General features: G+C 48.7%; 7 protein-coding genes across 7 annotated transcripts; 3 read left to right on the forward strand and 4 right to left on the reverse strand.

Moving 5' to 3' along the window:
- Window positions 1-697: 697 nt before the first annotated feature.
- On the reverse strand, window positions 698-1953 carry BDV27DRAFT_123413 (uncharacterized protein). The gene has a single exon (XM_032065866.1). It carries the CDS (start codon window positions 1629-1631, stop codon window positions 1239-1241), a length of 393 nt encoding a protein of 130 aa, XP_031930865.1. The 5' UTR covers window positions 1632-1953; the 3' UTR covers window positions 698-1238.
- A 2073-nt stretch (window positions 1954-4026) lies between these two features.
- On the reverse strand, window positions 4027-6347 carry BDV27DRAFT_142547 (FHA domain protein; the record flags this gene model as incomplete). Its single annotated transcript, XM_032069968.1, has 5 exons — window positions 4027-5677; window positions 5729-5780; window positions 5835-5967; window positions 6050-6255; window positions 6332-6347. 5 exons carry the CDS (start codon window positions 6345-6347, stop codon window positions 4027-4029), a joined length of 2058 nt encoding a protein of 685 aa, XP_031930866.1.
- An 843-nt stretch (window positions 6348-7190) lies between these two features.
- On the reverse strand, window positions 7191-10133 carry tom70 (putative mitochondrial outer membrane translocase receptor (TOM70)). The gene is made up of 6 exons (XM_032065867.1): window positions 10070-10133; window positions 9618-9988; window positions 9476-9552; window positions 8648-9419; window positions 8104-8577; window positions 7191-8047 (listed from the first exon to the last, which is right to left on the reverse strand). Exons 2-6 carry the CDS (start codon window positions 9943-9945, stop codon window positions 7800-7802), a joined length of 1899 nt encoding a protein of 632 aa, XP_031930867.1. The 5' UTR covers window positions 9946-9988; window positions 10070-10133; the 3' UTR covers window positions 7191-7799.
- A 78-nt stretch (window positions 10134-10211) lies between these two features.
- On the forward strand, window positions 10212-11354 carry BDV27DRAFT_142549 (aminotransferase class IV-domain-containing protein; the record flags this gene model as incomplete). Its single annotated transcript, XM_032069969.1, has 2 exons — window positions 10212-10389; window positions 10528-11354. The coding sequence occupies 2 exons, from the start codon at window positions 10212-10214 to the stop codon at window positions 11352-11354; spliced, it is 1005 nt and encodes a 334-aa protein (XP_031930868.1).
- Window positions 11355-11449: 95 nt separating this feature from the next.
- BDV27DRAFT_64842 (tryptophan--tRNA ligase WRS1) lies at window positions 11450-13097 on the reverse strand. The gene is made up of 3 exons (XM_032077187.1): window positions 12579-13097; window positions 12460-12514; window positions 11450-12403 (listed from the first exon to the last, which is right to left on the reverse strand). Exons 1-3 carry the CDS (start codon window positions 12968-12970, stop codon window positions 11546-11548), a joined length of 1305 nt encoding a protein of 434 aa, XP_031930869.1. The 5' UTR covers window positions 12971-13097; the 3' UTR covers window positions 11450-11545.
- A 214-nt stretch (window positions 13098-13311) lies between these two features.
- BDV27DRAFT_123423 (MSF1 domain protein) lies at window positions 13312-14571 on the forward strand. Its single transcript, XM_032065868.1, has one exon. It carries the CDS (start codon window positions 13443-13445, stop codon window positions 14244-14246), a length of 804 nt encoding a protein of 267 aa, XP_031930870.1. The 5' UTR covers window positions 13312-13442; the 3' UTR covers window positions 14247-14571.
- A 199-nt stretch (window positions 14572-14770) lies between these two features.
- Window positions 14771-16365, forward strand: BDV27DRAFT_64858 (uncharacterized protein). The gene has a single exon (XM_032077188.1). It carries the CDS (start codon window positions 15137-15139, stop codon window positions 15950-15952), a length of 816 nt encoding a protein of 271 aa, XP_031930871.1. The 5' UTR covers window positions 14771-15136; the 3' UTR covers window positions 15953-16365.
- Window positions 16366-17060: the final 695 nt, after the last annotated feature.

Consider the following 17060-nt stretch of genomic DNA (forward strand, 5'->3'; position numbering starts at 1 on the left):
GATCATTGAGGGGATTCGTCATAATTAGTCCACCCGCATGTTCCCCGAACTCGGAGAAGCCGCGAATCAAACGACCGGAATATCCGATGCTGGCGGGTGTTAAATGAAAGCCTTCAATATTTCGTATGTTGTCATGTTCTACTCCACTTTCTCCTTTGCCGTATGTACGTATTCAAAGCCTAAAATAAGCGGTAGAGCATCGATGAGAATATGAAATGAAGTCGGGGAAGCCTGACATAACGCGACCTTATATTTTTATTGCCATCAATTGTTCTCAATCTGCCAGGGTTGGGAGATAGGAGCCATACATGAACGTTGTAAGTCAACACATGCAAAAATAAGAGAGAGAAAAAAAGAGGGAATGGAAAAATAAATGGCAAAATAAAGAAGGAGAGACATATTCACAGAATATGTGGTAGTTAAGATGTTGCCTCCATGACCGGCATTTCCCTAATGCTCCTGTTCACCTGCAAAAACCAACAGTAGGCAGAAAGCAAGGATTGATCCCCTCGGCCCCAAGCCAGAATATGAGCAGCGCCAGGCTGCAGTACACTATCCACTCTTCCAGTTTCATAATGAATATTGCCAACTCCCAACTGTTTCAACCTTATCTCTGCTGCCCGCTATTTTGCGAAGACATAGACCTAGAGGAACTTCTGCTCAGCGACGTGGGAGAATTGGGCTGTGACGATTCGGGGGTGGAATGATGCAGCGATGATACTGCACTTCGTACTGTCCCTGCCGCTGCCTCAGGGTTACAGTGCGCACAGACGAATGTGTTAAAGCCCAGGCCCTGGCAGCTACTGCAATCCATAACTCTGGGGAGCCTTAAGCTAACATCAGAAGGTTGGGTACAATGAGGGGAGCAAACCTTCGAGGATTTCCTGCGCAACTTCTGCATGTCAGGGCTATTCGTCCTCCACCCGTACAGGATATGTGTTCTGGATCAAGGTAGATTGTTGAACGTGCCTGGTGGGCCATGTTTGAACAAAATGCTGGTGGAACCCTCAGCGAAGAAGCAATATAGAGACAGTCAGAGTGAACAAGTTGTTTGGCCGATTTGGCGGGAGAGTCCATACTTAAATACTCTTTTGAATCGCTTCTTCCGACAGAGGGGTATATTTTTGCATCGAGGTTGTCGGCATACCATTTCATAAAAAGCCAAGGCCAAAGGCAGAAGGATGATGCCAGCAGTGAAGCCAGGCTGCTCCTTGCACGGGGCGATTGCTATTTGTCCTCTATATTGGAACCGTAGTACTATGCCGGGGAGATTGTCCTACCAAGTCTCGAGTCAATGGACGCTGGTGGAATCCGTATTGGCAATGTGGAATCATTGTCCAACGTCCTCTTGTCGGAGGATACTCTGAATGGATCAGCAGGACATCGATCCCAGTGATTGAGGATGTTGGTTTTCGGTAAAGTCGGTATTCTACCCATATCAATGACACGAATACGGGCAATGCGGCATGGTCCAGGGTCATCAAATGGCTGCATAACCAGCTTAGAATGCAGTAAGTAAGCAAAAGTTGACTACACCCAACAGATATTTTGAGCCATGCCGGACTGTGGGAACTTTGAGACATTCTTGACCCATTAAGCCGGGTCAGAACCATAGTTGTTATTCCGAACATTATCAACCGGACCGAGGGTGTGCCTGCGAGCTGCGCCTAGGGCGGGTTGGGATAAATGCGGCACATCGAACATGATATTGAAACTATCAATCATCAAATAGCAAAAAGAAAAGAAACGACGACAGGCGCTTGTCAGTGCCGAAGACAATGGAAGGTGGGGTGTATATGACGGGCATTAAACTAGAGGCATGGCAGCCACAAAGTGTTGTGTTACTCAACTTACAAAGTGGTTGAGTAGATACATACGGACGTACATACATACATACTGACCGCTTCAAACCAGCCGGTATGTCGCTTTTAAGTGTTCAGGCCACTGCTACCCACGGATTTGTGCAGGAAGGCGTGCAGCCTCGGAATCATCCTCGGTATAGGGATGTCTAATCAGCAACCGGAAACTCTAGACGGTGTGGTAACGCTGGACGAACGGTCAGTATGTGTTGGCACAAACGGATGGCGTTCGTAGTGGATGTGATCAACCGTCCACACTCAACGTTCGCAGGATTTGATCATGCGCAAGCTTGAACAATTGTTGGTAGACCATCCAGTCAGTAATATGGCAAGGCCCTTAGAGTAGAACTGCATATCTCTGTTTCCTTGATGAGGAATCGGAAAATCATTCGATCACCAACCAGTGATATGTTTGGCTACTGCTAATGCAGAACCACGCAATGCAGTCGCGCCCCATTCCCAGTCGTGCTGTGACAGAAAGGCCAACAACGGCTGGCGCTGCAATATCGGAGGAAGTGCTACCTCCGGTTGGACTAGAGGCCGAGATCTAAGAACGAGAAAGACAGAAAAAGAAAAGAGTACAGGAGTAGTATCGTAAGAATCCTGCTCAATCGGCTCTTGTGCGAGGAACAGTCACAACATCGGGTAATGGAACGGAAAATATGAACTGTCCCGAAGCTCGAGTACAGCATCAACATACGTTAACCTCATGGTGGTTTCCTCGGCGCCGAGATGTCCGCGCTCTATCTAGATATGAATGCCTCATCTGCACGCTGCCGCCTAACATAGGAACCGGAAAGATTTGATGTGGTGCTTCACAACGGTTCAGTGATTCGGTGTGGACTTGTGCGCTCGGCGAGTAAGGATCCTTATTCAAACCAATCAGGCTCATGATGCCTACTAGTACCGGGATGGCCTGTGATCGTTTATTGGTCACATTTAAAAGGGTGTCCCTGGGAAAATGATGAAACAAGGCCATCGAGGAGGCTGTCCTCGGATTACCTGTACGATGCAGAGTGATAAGACTTCGTCACCTTGCAGTCGTCTGCGTGGGGCTTTACCCTCTTGAAGACGGGATTTGCCTGCTATTGAAATTCAAGATCCGGTCCTTGCAGGAGGAAAAAAAGAAAAGAAAAGACAAAGAAAAGAACAGAACATATGGAAACAATCAAAAGTTGCCTAGTGTTTCTGAGCTCGGACACTAGAAACGGGGTCGGCAGCTCAATTTATTGCGTTCGTTGGACAGCCAAACATGTGTGGCTTGATGACGAGGAATGCCAAACAAAATCTGAAAAGGGTAAAATATCATGCGTATACGAGGCTAGATATATGCAAGTAGCCGGGCCTACAAATCACGCGCGTATGCAATCTGGAACTGGCCCGAAGCATGCACCATCCTGCTCTCCGTGTGTGCACTTCCGAGTTGCCTGCCACTTAAGCTGCGGCTGAATGGTATCCCGGAATACAGAGTACAAGTGACTACCAGTTAGTACAGTGGAACTGGAGTCGGTTGACTGGGGAAAGAACATTGTCACATCATCTTTGATTGTTCGAGCATGAACACTGGAAGGCACTTGTCACACCACGAAAGCGAAACACGGCAGACACTCGCGACGCACACCGATCATTATATTTATCAGCTGATTCAACACCGGCCGAGCACTGTTGATCGAACACAATATCTTGCCGAAGACCGGAGAAAAAAGAAGGTTCGGTGCTGGCACAACCAGAAGGATTTTGGAACAATCGGTTCCTGTAAGCACGTAATCAGCCTTTGACTACGCATCCTGGGTTACCTATGAGCAAAAGTAGGTCCAAAAGGACCAACCCTGGAAGATGAAGGCTACTTCACCAACCGGCGCAGCTCGGCCAAAAGTACGGTGCGTCCAACGTTCAAAAGTAATAGATCTGATGGAAGGTACTGAACTCATTGCTATTATTGGCCTAAAGGAGAAACATGTCAAAATATCATATAGACGAATGCACCAGCCTGTAACTCTCCTGACCCTAACCCTGACCGATAATACCTAAGAGCAAAAGACAACATTCCCAATCATTAAACTCACAAACGAAAGAAACTCCTAGTTGAGTGATAGTGTATCATAATCGTAAAAGTCATGCAATGGCCAAGAAGACCCAACTCGTATCAAAGCAACCAGCGGGGTTTCTAAGCAAAGTAATCCGTAGGGAGCGAGGCAAGGATAGCTATAGTACCGACTGCACCGACAACTGCGCCCAGGGCAGCACTAGCAGCATGACTCTTGAAACTTGCTGCTGTAGTGGTCTTCAACCTCTTCGACGGTCTTCCTCTGTCTGGAATAGAAAGGGCATGGCTATCAGACAATTGAGATGCGTGTGCGGCAGGTAATTCAGTGAGTTGTGATGGTATGTTTCCCAGTTCGGATACGGTGATTTGCGGCTGGGCATCAGGAAGACATGAATCAACCTCTTCCACTGTAGGTTTCTCATCCACCGAGCAATCGTTCTCAGTACAGGGGTAGGTATCATGGATAACAACGCTATCTTCATCCTGAGAATCTATCTCTGCATCCATTGCTTTCCTCTTGAGTCCCTGCCCAGGGATCCTTGACGACGACGGATCAACGTCATTATGGGATGATGTAGAGGTATCACACTCTGGTCCACGTATTTTCTCTAGAAGTGATGAAGATTGCACGCCAACATTACTCAAGTCGGTGTTGTCACCCGCCTCCGTTCCACGGATCTCAATATCAGTAGAATGGCTCTGCATGTTTTCGTTACCAAGAGCAGAGGCGGTAGCGGTAGGGACAATAGTGTTATCTCGATGATTACTATCAACAAACTGGGACAGCGAGTTGACAAATGGGCCATCTTTGTAAGGAGGGCGTGGGCTGCAGTGATCTGAAAAAGGGTAGGCAGGACCGTGAGCAGCGTGTGCTTGCCAAGGCTCCATTGCCTGTGTGAAAGCAGCGCAATGGAACCCGGCCAGAGAGTGATCGAATAGTTTTCCGCTCGGGTGTAAGGGGAGGCCGGAGTTCGCGTCATCTCTGGCAGTGGCTGACCAAGATGTACTCGGTTCATTAAGACTCGGAGAGGTATTGTTAAAGAGAGGACCAATTCCGCAGCTGGCCGCGGTCTGACGGGTGAGATCCGGTGTGCATGCCTCTGCTTTTTTGCCTTTCGAATAAGAATCCGTAGTCGAAGTATCATAATCACCACAAGTCGTGTCTGCCTGTATACCCTGATTGATAGTCATGTATGGATCAGGGTTCAATCTCACGGAAAACCTATCTGGGTCAGATTCTTCGCCATCATATGCCGACTGTGACTCGGACATTGAGTCATCCATGGAATCAGCTTGGTCGTCATCTTCACTCTCCCAGTCACTAGGTTCAGCAACCGATTGTTCTTCAGAAACTAGAACTATTGTATTTTTGGGGTTATGAATGACATAGGAGGTTTTTTCTTGAACCTTGTTACTGGCCCCTTCTGCGATATCAACGGCTGAGGGCGGAGTCATTCTTGGGGTTGCAAGAGGCTGTTCGGCTTGTTCGCTGTCGACATCAATCGGACTTTGCTGTGATCCAACGATGTCACCACCTTTAGGCGGAGAAGTAATTGGGGAGGAGATCTCCATGACTGAGACGTCATCCGAATCCGAGCCAAGATCCGAGTCTATTGACTCAGAGCTACTTTCAACAGCCGTCACTACTGGGGCCGGGATTGAATCATAAATCACTTCATTGTCATAATCGTCGTCGTCGTCAGGAACACAGAACGTATTAGTTGCCCGGTTCGGCTGGTGGTTGTTACTAATATCTAAGGCAACCTCGTCACTATATGCTGTGTTAGTGGACCCCAACATCAGTTGTACGCGCGTAGCATACCCCGAATCTATCCACTGGTGTTCACAGCGAACTTTGAGTGGAGGAAAAGTCTCTTTTGAAACCAGGTCAGGAAAGTCTCTGAACTCTACTTGAACAACAGACTCACCATGGCCACGGACAACTTCTGTTCCAAAAACCACCTCATCGCCGTTCCTAAGTATAGTGTCCTCCCCAGCGCGTACCTTTTCGCCGTTCACCCAGGTGCCGTGCATAGAGTTGCCGTCACTGAGATAGAGAGTCTAAAGCCAAAAGTATTAGCACAGTCCACATGATGGATACGAGAAAACAATAGGTCCTGTTAGAGACACTCCGCTAGCGTACCTTGTTGTTAAAACATACACGTAACGTTGCATGATTCCGTGACATCACGCGAGAGTCAAACAGTCCATTATAGTTGGTAGGGATGAGGTTCTTCCTCTCACGTTTCGAGGCGCGGCCAACCTCGATATGATCGGAGTCCGACGTGAAGGTCAAGGAACGATATGGAAGAACGTCCGATATGTTAAGCGGGTAAAGGTTGACGATGGCTAGAATGCAGAGTGGTATAAGCCAGTCAAAATTCACTAGCTATGGTTGACTAAAGTTGAAGGAGAATCCACATACCCTTTCTGCCAGGCATCTTGGCTTGATCAGCACAACTCCGTTCCAGGGAGATAAGGTATAGCCAAAGCCAGTATTGAGGAAGCCAAATATTCCCGACGCAATCTACAACGCCAGTCCTTAGTAGTTGGTACAGCAAGTAGTACCAAAACATCCACCAGCTATTTAAACGCTGTGGGGTGTCGGGGATGTTGCTGGTAGTAAAACAAGGCGTGCTCTGTGGATGGTGGAGATGAGAGGAGGGGCAGGAAAGGGGAAAGGAATGCGTACCTTATGCAATCAAGTCAGCCTGAGTGTAAGGGACGGTCACTGTCAGGCAGTGAAACACGACAACCACTGGCTTATGCTATCCTGCTACGTAGCAAATGCACGCATCTGGAAAATGACTCAAGCAAAACTGCTCGTTGATAGGTGGAAAGCTGGAAACCTCAAATCTCGTAGATCAGGCAGTAAGTAGTTTGATGATATAATTGATGCTACTAGTACTATGTAGGTGGGTATGAGAGCGACACGAGGTGAAGAGGGGAGGAAGGAACACAGCTTCCGGGTCAACCGATAGTAGTCCACAGAAGAGAGTCCAAATGTAAGACCGATATTCGCAACCGGAGTGGCTCAACAAGAGGAAAGAAAATCCTAAGGGATGGATGAGTTGGTATCAAGATGGAGATTCCAATGATGACGCTGATACGCAAAGCACTGATAGGCGGAAGAGTGGGGTTTCTGCCCGCCCCGTCAGGTGGACACCCCATGACCATATCATGAGCTGTTTAGCTTTAGTTTCGTCCCTTAGGCTGGAACCAGTCCATATATCATAAAACCCCCTGCCCCGAGTATTATTGGCCCACGCTTGCAGAAGCACCAGATTCACTCTCTCAAAACCATGAATGAAATTCCAAGAAATGCGAACCAAAACTTCCATCATGGATTCTTTAATTGCTTACTGATTTAGGCAGATACGGTAGGACTGTTTTGACACCCTTCCAACTCTTCCATTGGCTATGATACATGATTTCTTCCCATCTTCCCATTTAAACATGACGCCTCAGGCACCGAACATGCCTTCGTTGCAATTTCCTGCTCATTTCAGCCATTCTTCCTACACAAAAAAAGCCCGGTGCTGCATTCGAAAGAAAGTGAAGTATAACGAAGAGGGAGAAAAAAAGAACAAATATGAAAGTGACCACCCTTGTATTACCCGAACAAGGGGACCGCGAAAGGATATGGAAACCGGGGAAAAGAAGGGGAAGCAAAGCTAGTAAGTACACGCGCAGATGAAAGGCTCCGGCACCCTAGATGTATCGGAAGAGACTAGAAACAAAAGGATCATGGCCAGACATGAACCATCGCCTGTTCGTTCTAGCTGAGGTATGAAAGTGGGGAGAAAGGAAAAATGACAAACACTATTAATCCAACATATACTTCTTGGTCACTTCAAACGCGGAAAAAGAAAAAAAGGAAAGCACGTCTCAATTCACAGGCCCGGGGGTCCACCTAGGCCAGCACCCATGGTCTGCAAGCGTGCAGCGAGCTGAGGGTATTTCTCTTGCACTTCGAGCTGTGTCCGGGTTGCCTCAGCGTATGAGATAGCGTTGATAATTTCAGCTTCGGTACGAGCCAGCTCTGCGGCTCTTTCGAAATACTTGAGGGCCTGCGAGACCTTGCCCTGCTGCAGAAGGAGCTGTGCCATGGTTCCCACAGCGATGTCACATTCGGGGTCAACTGGAGCGGGGTTAGACTATAATCCGTTTTTGCACATAATAGCGGCGGTTACTTACTGATCAAAGCCTTCTGGCACAGATTCTCGGCCTCTTGGAAGTCATGCTTCCACTGGAACAGAGCGAGCGCCTTGTTGATAAGGGGCAGAACGTTAATTCCCATGGGCTTGCTCTGTTTCTCCATCTCTACGGCCTTATCGAACTTCTCAATGGCTTCAGAGAAATTCTGCTGGTCAAGGAGAAGTTCACCGTAGTAGTTGTAGACATCCGGCACGTCCTCGAAGTTCTTCACAGATCTCCTGAAAGTTGCCATGGCGGATGCGACAGATCCCATCTTGTATTGTGTTACACCCAGCTGGATGTGAGAATAGATGAAGGTACGGTCAAGGTCGATGGACTTCTGGTAGTCCTTAGCGGCTTCGGCAAATTCGCCGAGGATGAAGTGAAGCTGGGCGCGGTGGTAGTAGATATCAGCGTCGTCCTTGTTGTGGGAGATGGCGAGCTCAAAGTCGTCCGCAGCGGCATCCTTGTTTCCTATCCATTCTCTGTTAGAAATGACATTGACTACGCAACGACGCTGCTGAAATTGGGAGATGGTGTTTACCAAGTTCAAGGTGCAGGCTAGCACGTTTAATGTAGCTCTGAACCAAAGATGGCTGGAGTTCAACGCTCTTATTGAGGTCCGCCAGGGCAGCCTGAGCATTGCCCTCGAGGTAAGTGAAGGTGGCTCTCAAATTGAGGGCAAGGGCTTCGAATTCACCAAGGTCGCCAAGCTCCAGGGCCTTTTCGAAGGCTGTGGCAGCCTCGTCATAGCCATCACCGGTCTTCAGCGCCATTGCGAGCAGACCCTTGCGCAACTGACCCTTGCCAGAATCCTCGCTCAACTCAACGGATTCAGCGAGACCCTCGGGGAGGGGCTTGGGACGGAAGCTCTGGAGGTAGTTGGACACGAAGGTCGGGCTAGGGAGCTTCTTGCCCTTAGCTTCCAGGATCGCTTTACCCTTTTTCTCCGCAACCTTCTTCAAGAGTCTCTCAAGAGCGACACGGCTGACCTCGTTGGAGAAGCCGTCGATGATGCAGCTGGCAGTGAAGTCGAGAAGGGCCTCGCTGAACTTCTCGAGGTGTTCATATGCAATAGCTCTCCGGTTCAGGGCCTTGACATACTCGCTATCCATTGAAAGGGCAGCAGTGGTGTCTTGGACAACCTTCTCCCATTCGGACAGGACATTGTAGCAAGCAGCGCGGTTGGAGTAAAAGACAGGATCAGGTTTGCAAAGAATAGCTTTTCCGTAGAGTTCGATCGCCTTGTTGTAGTCTTTGGAGCCGTAAGCCTTGTTACCGGCAGCCTTCAGCTTCGCAGCATAGGCTTTCCGTGTCTACAGTCCAGTGTCAGCGCCAGCGCTCATTTGTCACCACAACACCATTAACCCACCTCTTCCGATAGCTGTCCGACAGTAGCTTCGTCAACTTCGGGGAGTTCTTCAGGAGCTTCTTCGGCCTTCTTGTTCTCTATGGGATCATTAGTTCCAGTATTGAGCGGTCGGAAACCTGGGAGATCATCTATAGGGACATACCGTCCTGGACAGCAGCAGCCTTGGCCTTCTCTTTCTCTTCCGCCTTCTTCTTCTCCTTTTCCTTCTCCTTGCGTCGCTGATTCTTGCTCTTCTTCTTCTCTGTAGGCTGAGGAGCTTGAGCCGGCCGGCTCGAGTCGGAGAGATAGTAGACAACACCCGCACTGGTCACGACCACGGCGACACCAGCAATGGTATAAACAAGAGCCTTATTCTCAGACACCCATTTCGAGACACGATCCCAGACCGATGCCGATGAAGATGCCGGAAGAGAAGCAGTGTCAACAACCACGTTCTTCACCGGTTGAGGTAGTGGTGATTCGTTCGACATGATGACCCGGCTAGGAACCCGTATTCCTCGATCTTATCGAATTCTGCAACGATTAGCAAAGTATCCATTAACGAGAGAAAGTATATAAGAATTAAAGAAAATCCATAGATTGGGAAATACGAACTGGTCCTTGGTGCACAGCGGAAGCCTGTCGGCAGAAGGGCTACTTTTTCGGGGTTGGAAGATGGAAGGAGCGCGGCTTGAAAAGTTATGCGTAGAAGGTGGTCCGGCGACGCAGGAGCGGCTTTCCGCCCGGGCAGCTCGTCATGCAACGCAAGCCAATCACACCCACCACAAAGGGATGCTCAGTGCCTTGCTTTCTCCACAATATCAGCGTCGAGGGCGAATACCAGGAACCGGACTGCGATGCCCGATACCGAATGAAATTCTACCACGTCCATTTGTATCCAGTGCTTTCCTCTTTATTGCTGTATGATCGGTCGTGTGCGCTGTTGGCTCCAGGCTAGTACTAAAGGGTTTCATCCAGATCCATGGGCTGTTGAGCAATCCATTCCAACATCACCTTAAATTTGGAATATTAACCAATAAGACCCGTCGCAATGGCATCCACTCCACCAACAGCCTCTTCGGATTCCTTCCAGATCATATCTTCTCTCCGTTATGACCCTGCGATTCCGCGTGCGATCGGTGAAAGAACTGCAGAACCCCGTCTTCTAGCTACACCATACTACCTTCTACCTTACCACCGGGATCGGCTCCTAAACGCGGCAATCTGTTTCAATTGGGCAAAAGCTATTGAGTTTCTACGCCAGGATTTGGACCAGTTTACTCGGATTTTAGAGACGTTTGTACCTAACAAATCACAACCATGGCGCCTTCGTGTTGTTATTGACAGCAGTGGAGCGTGCAAGGTCGAAGCCAACCCGACAGCATCAATGGACCCCCTATACCTTCTCTGCCCTTCCCGAGACGTTCCACAGCCAAATACGTGGCGTGTATATGTTGACTCAGAGTATACGGCCCCTTCGGACTTTACTACGCATAAGACTACTGCGCGTGGAGACTATACAGCTGCCAGGTATCGGTCCGGGATCCTTTCACCCCAAGAGCAGGCAGAGGTGCTTGTAGTGAATCCAAAGGGCGAAATCATGGAAGGGAGCATCACAACCCCGTACTTCAGGCGGCGCAAACCTGGATCTGAGAAGGATATCGCGAGCAAAGACTCCGGACCAAAATGGGCCACACCATCGCTCTTAAGTGGTGGCAATGCAGGTACAACTAGACGATACGCCCTGGCAGAAGGGTTTTGCACGGAAGAGGTTATTACAGTGGCTGATTTAGTAGACGGTGAGGAGTGTTGGCTTAGTAACGGTGTCAGAGGCTTCATCCCCGGTAGGATTGTATTGATGGACCCGAAAGGGTCCGAAAGGGTCCCCCTTCCACGGTAATACATAGAACCTTTCATCTCGAATCCGAGTATACCCTCGAATTAACTCGGAACATATAGCGTCTTTACGTGGTCTGAAATGAAGATGTGCAAGGGACATTGTGTGGTGGTCATTGATCGTGTAGCTGCAGGGTAATGCATCTCTAAACAGAACTCGTCTAAAACTGTAGTGGCTGGAAGGTACCACTTGCTCTATTTCTTTTTTTCGACAACAATTGGGTTGGGGTTACCCTTCCACTCAAGTGGGCGAGTACTCATATACTCCTTGAGCATCTCCTCAGTTACCTGGGCCCTGCGCTCTTGGAAATCTTTAACATAGGTTTGCAGCTCAGCGATACACTTCTGCTTCATCTCGCCAGTGAGCATCTCTCCCTTCTCATATGCAGTACGAATGCGCTCAAGTTCTTCATCATCCTCCAGGAAGAAAGTAAGGTACTGGAACGGAACATCGACTTTGCTGTTTCCGCCGAGCTGACGCTGGAGTTCAGCGGTATCTTGGCCGCCCGAGAAGGCATACTTGTTGATCTTGTTCTTGATACGGGCGGGGGTATCGTTCATGAAGATGGCGGATGTGTCCACGCTAGCGGACATCTTGGAGCCAGGGCCTTGAAGGGCAGGTAGGAAGATTGCATGGATCAGTGAAGGCTTCTTGTACTTCATCTTCTCGGCGTTTTCACGGCATTGCCGGAAATAAGGATCTTGGTCGATTGCGCAAGGGATCAGACACGGGATGGACGAGACCTTCTTTCTGTCTGTGCCAAAGATATGCGGGAAACTGGTGGCAAAGGCCGAGGCGGACTGAGTAGCACAGAAATGGAATTCACCAATGTTGTTGCTGTCGTTAAATCCGAACGTTCCCTTTATAGAGTTGATTGTAATACGCTTGGCCATCCTGCACATGTTCTCGTAGAAAGCGCCGCCCACAAAATCAAAATCGCTGAAGATGAACGTCTTCTTCATATCGAAACCAACAGCGATAATGTCCATGGCATTCGCCTTGGTATATCTCTTTGCGTCCTCGACATCGATCTTTTGCGAATGCATGAATTTCTGAAGACCAGTTAGCATCCCAAGAGGAATAACCGATCGAAATGTGTGGAACATGCCTCGTCGTCAGTAAGCATGATAACCAATGGGCAGTCGAAAACATCTTGCAACCATCTATATAGTACAGTATCGTTAGTTATCGATCGTGTGATGTGGTTGGCAGATCAAGAACACATACTTGGTGAATTCGAAGGGAATTGTGTGTCCAACGTGCATGCTGTCACTACTGGGTCCTCGTCCAGTGTAAAGGTAGAATGGCTGGCCCTTTTCATAGCGATCCAGAATGGTAGTCAATTCACGGTGACTAAAAACAATTCCTCTGCGCATAAACCTGTGAGGGCGATGGCCGGTAACTTTCTCAAAGCGTTCGAGCAAGGCTGGTGTGATAGGAGTGGCACCGAATTCGCGCACCAGCTTGTCATAGTCAACCGGTAAGAGCTTTCCAGATTCATCGACTCCACCAGAGACGTCAAAAGGTGTAATCTTTTGTCCGACTGCCTTGGAATCGGGCGCCTTTTCGGCAAGGCTCAAAGTTGTGAGAGCGGGGGGTTGACCAGGTTCGTCCGCCATGTTCGAAGATTGCGTCTGCAGAGACACAAAGGGTTTATAGTGTATAGAACTTGCTGGCTACCGCTCTGTGGCACCCAAAGGCTAGAACGGAATTGAAGACCGGGGTCTTTGTAATAGCACTGCCGTTGCTAATCTTGACACCGATATAATTTGTACCTCTGCCCCTCCAAGTAGGCCAATGATGAGTCATCCTATCGAGCGACCATTGTTCCTCTTATTGGCTTATTGTACTGCATCACGTGAAGCCGAACGGCTAGCACCCCGCGTCCCGGATGAGGCTAGCGCAATGGCTCTAGAAGCTATCAGAAATTCTTCCGTCGCCGAAAGGAGTCCGGGTCCGAGCAGAATTGTCCGACCACTGAGAAAGGCGATTGAGCAGACGAGCACCCAACAGCTCACAGAGCATCATCCCATCGCCACAGCTCCTCTATCGCTTCCCCATCATTCAGACTGACTATATGCATCTGCAATCATGAAGTTCTTCGAGAACGTATTTACTTACGATTACTCCTTCCCTGCTGTCTCTCTAGCCTACTTCCTCCGCTATCCCAACCCGTATTCTCGCCATGTCCTAACGACTGATGTTATCGATCGCTACGTCGATCCCAAGACACAGCGTCTTCATACAATTCGCCTTCATCTAAAAAAATCAAAAGTCCCCGCTGGCATACTCAAATTGCTCCCCAAGGGCATTGGAGGATCCGACAATTCCGGTCAAAGCTACATTCTCGAGACCACGGTCGTCGACCCCAAGGAAGGCTGGATGGAAAGTGAATCACGTAACATGGAATGGACTGGTATCCTCAGTGTCGTTGAGAAGCAGGTTTACCAGCGTCAGCCAATTGAAGGGGCTCTTGATAGTCTCGAGGGGCTTGCCCTTGACGACAAGAGAGGCGAGCAGACGACCGTGAAGACGACCGTCACGTTCCGTTCTCGGTTCGGACAAGGAAAGCTGCTTGGAAGAAAAAAGGTAGATCCAATTGGTGACCACAATGGCGAGGTTGAAGAAGATGCACCAAAGAGGGGGTTTTTCTCCTCTCTATCAACCGCTGGTATTCAGCGGACAATCGAACTCATTGGGGTGAAGCGGACCCGGGATGCCGTGCTTAAGAGCAAACAAGGCATGAACGTTGTCTTAGAACGTTTGCGTAGTGGCGGAATAGTCGGCGTCCTCGAGGGGATGCGCCAGGATCGAGAGGCAGCCTTTGGACCTGAAGGCCCTTGGAAGCGTGTCTGGGCAAGGGGTCATGCACATATCGAAGACGATGACAACTAGTCTTTGTTGAATATTCAGGGAGCGGCGAACAATTTGGGGAAACATATGCAGCATTCAAGCATGGAGTTTTGGCGTTTGGGACTTTTCTGACTGACACTCTCCTACCATTTCGATCTTGCATTCGACTCACATACTTTTTTTTTCTTGTCAGCATTATTATCACACTACAAGCGTATTTGCCGGTCATGCATTCCACGAAGATGTTTCACGAAACAAAATGTCGGTTGTATATTAGGAAAAGGGCAAGAGGCCGATCGGTGATTTCACTCATTTGGTGGACACCTACTGTACTATACTATGTATGAATCTTTATTTACCTTGACAATTTTTCCCTTAAATATATTGATACTTCTGCTTTTCTTGGCTAGGTATGAACTTATCTATAAATCGCGACAGAAGCACTTCAATAGCTAAATAGATGATCTCACGGGTGCTAAAACGAAAATTTGTCAACTTAGTAATCCTTACGAATTGTTTGGTGTAAGGAGTACAACCTACATTCACAGGTCGGCTTCCTAACCCCATCTGCACTTTGGTTCTTGCAACTTCATTCGAGGTGAATGTCTAATATAGAAGGAAAATTTGAGTATAAATTTGGAAAGTCAGCATTTGTTGGATGAAGCAAGCTATTAGCTCAACAACCCCTCGCACGGACAGACCGAACCTTGTACAGCATCTAAAGACAGCCTATTCTAGCCTCTTCTGAGGCCACAGTGAGAACAGAGTCATTTAGCAGCCATTCTTACTTCACTGTCTACATATAACAAAAGGAGAACAATACAGGATTGGAGAGCACTACCACGTGATACGATACACACGAGACTCTTATTTACAGCCCACGCGTGGTGTGTTGTCCAATTTACCGTACACTAGGACAGAGTGAAGCTGGAATGGAAAGCCCACTACCTACTCGTGCACTAAAGCGGGAGAGCGACAGCCATGAGCAGAGTTCTAGCTCTAAACGATCGCACGGGGCGACGATGGATCCTCTGGCGCTCAAGGACTTAGGCGAGCACTTAAAGATTTTACCCGTGCCTACGGACACCGATGACCTGGAAACGACATCGCGAAAGATGCAGGATCTCGCCAGGGTTGTTGAGCGGGGCAATAGTCTTGCACTCTGGACGGGATTGAAGCTGGCGTCGCACAACAAACGCAGGGATCTGGAAAGCTCGGCTAGGGCACAAATGACGGAATCTGAATGGGAGCTGTATGAGCGCTGGAAAGGAATGCAGGACACCTGCAATGACGGGGACGAGCACAATAACCAAAATGAGCAGCAGAAGCCATTGGATATTCCAGAGTACAACTGGAACGAGAACAAAGCTCCTGTGCCAACAGGAGCTCACAGTGTCCGAAAATTTACACAGCGGGCAGCAGCCATGGACATGGTCTGGGGCCACCAAGGCGCCACTCCCGAGCATGCATCATGGCTGACTTTTAATATGCCAGTTATGCTACCCCTCATTAAAGCGATCACCAAGGTCTCTAATATCCAGAAGCACATTCAGGACGCTGATCCTCTGGCTGGTAAACTGACAGATATGGAGGCTGCAGAGATTGAAACCGTGCGCAGGATAGTAGAGGTCGCAGAGGGAAACAGATTACGTGAATTGGAACGGATCCGCAAGCTGGCCAAATCCATCTGTGAGTCGGCTGCAATCATCAAGTCTCGTGCAGAGGGACTAGAGAAACTTGAGAGGTAGCGTGTTCCACCGGCTGTTGTCGAGTCATGGAGGTATATAACTGAGAGGCACGGGAAAAGAAAAAGTGAGAGGCTTTGCTTTCAAACTTTTTTATCGTAATCATTTACCAGTCAGTCCACGCCATGATAGATATGTAGAAACGGGAATCCGAGATGTGAGGTCTCCTATCCCCGTTCTCAATTGGGATGCAGGTAATTACTGGATTGAGCGATTCCATATCTCTCGAGACCACCAGAGAATCACCTGATCCGACCGGTAATGACGCAAGGTTCGACTGCAGCGAAAAGAGACCCTAAAAGTCGCTCGCATCCATTATTGGTCACCGGGCTCGTCGGATATTAATCTGGGCCATATCCACTCATATCCGAGGACGCCAAACCCGAAGCGAAACAAATCTCCATTTTGGCTGTTGTTAAGTCGTTCTATGGCTGAATTGCGATGTCCTCGGCTTCTGTACAGTGTACTTAGGCTTAAGTCTGACCTTGGCATACATTCCCAAACACCAAACAAGGCAATTTAGTAGGGCTCGCTGTCGGATTCTTCCCAACTATGACGGCATCTTTCTAGAAGGGATTGAAATTTTGGCCGCCAGATGACCTCATGGCCAACAATGTTCGGTAGTATCCTGTACAACCAGGCAGAAGTCAGTAGATGGCCATAGCGTACATACATCCAGAGTACTGTACATCCCTTCGACTAGAGCGTATACCACGGTGCACAACAGAGGATCTAAGCCAAGTCGTCTGTATGGAGTTATCTTGGCCAGAATAATTGCCATGCAGCTGATATATGTGAGAATGAGTCAGGAATGCTGTTAGTGTCCCCGGTGTCACCATTGGCGATATTAACCTTTCAGCCCTTGTACTAATATTAATATTGACAGCATTTAGGCGATATTCTTGAGAACGTTAGAAGCTATTTCCGAGACTCACCTTCAACTACTCATTAGTGATGGAAGAATGACAGCTCGGCGCTGCTCAGGGTTGGCCGGTACGAAGTCGTATCTCGGCAACCATGATGTAGTATTATTACTCTATCGTTATTACCATTGCCATTGTTCGGTGTTGCTAGGGCCTCTTGACCCAGGGATGGCAACCAACGCTAAGGG

The sequence above is a fragment of the Aspergillus caelatus genome (genome assembly GCF_009193585.1).
Source record: "Aspergillus caelatus strain CBS 763.97 unplaced genomic scaffold BDV27scaffold_31, whole genome shotgun sequence".
NCBI classification, from domain to species: domain Eukaryota; kingdom Fungi; phylum Ascomycota; class Eurotiomycetes; order Eurotiales; family Aspergillaceae; genus Aspergillus; species Aspergillus caelatus.